This window comes from Morus notabilis, unplaced genomic scaffold, assembly GCF_000414095.1.
Source record: "Morus notabilis unplaced genomic scaffold, ASM41409v2 Scaffold1338, whole genome shotgun sequence".
NCBI lineage: Eukaryota > Viridiplantae > Streptophyta > Magnoliopsida > Rosales > Moraceae > Morus > Morus notabilis.
This window is the reverse complement of record NW_010358079.1, coordinates 151,459-154,548: the sequence shown is the minus strand read 5'-3', so window position 1 is coordinate 154,548 and position 3,090 is coordinate 151,459. Positions and strand designations below refer to the sequence as shown.

At 34.7% G+C, this 3,090-nt stretch overlaps 1 protein-coding gene across 1 annotated transcript; it reads right to left on the bottom strand.

The window, feature by feature from the left end:
• Positions 1-384: 384 nt before the first annotated feature.
• LOC21388030 (autophagy-related protein 8C) lies at positions 385-2,929 on the bottom strand. Its single transcript, XM_010091700.2, has 6 exons — positions 2,770-2,929; positions 2,524-2,599; positions 2,010-2,065; positions 1,373-1,425; positions 788-906; positions 385-697 (listed from the first exon to the last, which is right to left on the bottom strand). Exons 2-6 carry the CDS (start codon positions 2,558-2,560, stop codon positions 603-605), a joined length of 360 nt encoding a protein of 119 aa, XP_010090002.2. The 5' UTR covers positions 2,561-2,599; positions 2,770-2,929; the 3' UTR covers positions 385-602.
• Between the last annotated feature and the right edge of the window lie 161 nt (positions 2,930-3,090).

Sequence of the window (3,090 nt, the reverse complement as noted above, 5' to 3'; positions counted from 1 at the left end):
TCTCAACTTTTAATCCCTTAAATTTAATAAAAACATTTGAGCAAATTTAATTAAATGTGGCAAATTGCAACAAATTTACAAGTTTGAGGGGCAATTGGCCAAAATTAAGAGTTTAGAGAGCACTTTGCTAAACCATGACAAGTTCGGGAGGCAATTTCGCCAAAAACCCTCATTACTATTCTATGTAGTTAAACTAGTTGAGAACAATGCTGAAGTATCAACCACACTTCTAAGTCAAGGACAAAACATTGCATCTTCTTGATGAATTAAGTCACAGAATGAGAGGAATTTGAAAAAAGTGTAAACAATCATTCGATGACCAGCAAGGAAACCACAATCAGTTGGACAATGAAAGGTTTTATTCGACACTTGGATAGTGGAATAAAACAGAAACTTCACAAAGCTTTATTCATGCATAAAATGACTAACAACGAAATATTTCCAGCACAGAAGTCTAGATACAACTGTTATTAACAGTTGAGTAGCATAAGAAGAGTAATTCCCGGAGTTGCGCAAGCGTAAACAGGAGCGAAAGCAATTAATATATACAGTTTCATAGCGCTTGTTTCAAGTCTTATTTACAAACTTTCACCCTGACTTACTCAGAATGATCCAAATGTGTTCTCTCCGCTGTACGTCATGTAGAGAAAACCATCCTCGTCCTTGTGTTCCTCATAGATTGCAGACATCATAGCAGCTACAAATGAAATAGAATGTGTTAAGGAAATCGTTTCACATAATTGCGATGATAGGAGCAAGTTGTATTTTTACAAGCTACTTTTCTCACCAGTAGGTGGCAAAATGTTCTTAACAAATATAAAGATGGCCTTCTCGGCACCGAGTTTTATCCTCTTACGGACCACATACACAAACTGCCCAACAGTCAAATCAGCGGGAACCAGATATCTGTGCCCATAATCATTCAAAAACTTAGTAAAGCACCAATATAGGATATCTTAACACAGTTACCGTAGCCCAAAATCTTCGCTCACGGCAAACCACAAATTTGCCTTCAACAAGGGAAGAAACACATACCCCTTGTTTCATAATTAGTATTATCAAATATTCTATGGAAATTGAATTTGAAGGTCACGTTAAGAGAAACACGAGTAATCTCTGCAAAAGCCAAGGTCGAATCATATAAAAGTGCATGTCAAAAAAAAATTTGTGGTTTCTTGCTCACGAGAAACCACAAATTTGCCTTCAACAAGGGAAGAAACACATACCCCATGTTTCAAAGTTAGTATTATCAAATATTCTATGGAAATTGAATTTGAAGGTCACGTTAAGAGAAACACCAGTAATCTCTGCAAAAGCCAAGGTAGAATCATATAAAAGCGCGTGTCAAAAAAAAAATTCTGAATAGACTAACTTCTTCTTGTCAATTTCTGGTATGTCACTTCGCTCAGCCTTCTCCACGATAACCTACGCAGCACAACAAGATTTAAACAATGTTCATCACACACAATATAGAAGAGACAAGAAATGCTTTAGAAAGTATTTTTAACAATGCACCTAGCCAGATCTAAGCCTAAAAATTAACTAAGAACAATAGAAAACCCCTCTATTAGAAATGCTAATAAACATTAAACATAAGAAACATGCTAACAGTAATAAAATGTAATGGGATTGGATTTAATTACTAAAATGTCCTTCCATATAATTAGAACTTAATACGAACATATAAGTAAATTTGGAATTTATTCTAGTTATATTAAACGGGAAACAACACCAAGAGAGTAAAACGTCATTCCCAATTTTGTAAGTTAACACATGAATATACGAGAAAAGGAAACACCCCGCCCTTTCTGTTTCTCATTCATGCAAAGTGCATCAAAGAAACCAGTTTCTAGCAACGTGCAAGGCTCAAAAAAGGTCGTTCTTGCTTGAATTTATAATAAATGAGACAAATAGAGTTGCCTAATTAAGCTTGATTTTATTATATCCTCTCAAATTTTACGAACAATAAAAAATTTCCGATATCATAAAGACATGAACAACATTCATACCGGAATTCTGTCGGGATACTTTTCCCTGATACGAGCAGCTTCTGCCTGCCTCCTCTCTGCCATTTCGTCAAAAAGAAAAAGAAAGAGACATCAGTAATCTTTTATTTGCCGATCTACAGAAAAATTACCAGAAAAAATTCTCTCACAGAGAAAAATCAATGACATATTCTTCTTCTCATAGTTCTCCAAATCCACTTCAGTTTTCCCAATATATATATATATATATATATATATCTGATTAATGACAAGCTAAAGTTAGATACATCTCTGAATTTTGAATCTAAAGGCGACAACAACCAAGATAGTGAGTTTTTTTTACAAAAACCACACACACACACACACACACACACACACACACACACATATAATTAAAGAGAACTTCTCAAAATCTCGTCAAATTTGAACAAACCCAGATTACAGAATTCGTATCTATTCAAGATCGTTCACATTTGGAATAATAATAGAAAGCAATTTGAATTTACATATCCAAGAGAGACAGAGATAGAGAATCAACCAAGTGGGTGTTCGAGCTTGAAGGAACTCTTGGCCATGGCGTAATCAAAATCGCTTTTACTGATTCACTCCCAATTCTGAATTCCCAAACACACGAAATCCAGGAAAAAAAAAAAGAGAGAACAAACAAAATTAGGGTTTCCTTTTTTTTTTTTCGAATAATAAAAAGAGACTAATAGAAAGAGTAAAGAAAGGAAAACAAATAAATAATAAATAATGATAAAATATTGTATAATTTTTTTCTTACCAGATAAGAAAATCCGAGAAGTTTCTCAGAAAGAAACTGAAATTGGTGAAAGCAAAATCTGGAGCTTCTGAGGAGGAAAAAGAGAGAATAGTGGAATTGGGAAATTTTGGGGGTTGAAAATGGGGAAAGCAGCGAATTTATATGGAATTTTATATTAGAGTTCGTTACGAGCTTTTCGAAAGTTCGCTTTGGTATTTAATACCATAATCGATAATAGGGTTTAGGAATCCAATTCTGCTCGAATACGACGTCGTTTCAGAGTTAGAGGGTAGAGCTGTAAAAAGCAAGAACGGGCCTGCCATCCCGGCCCATAGAACTGGG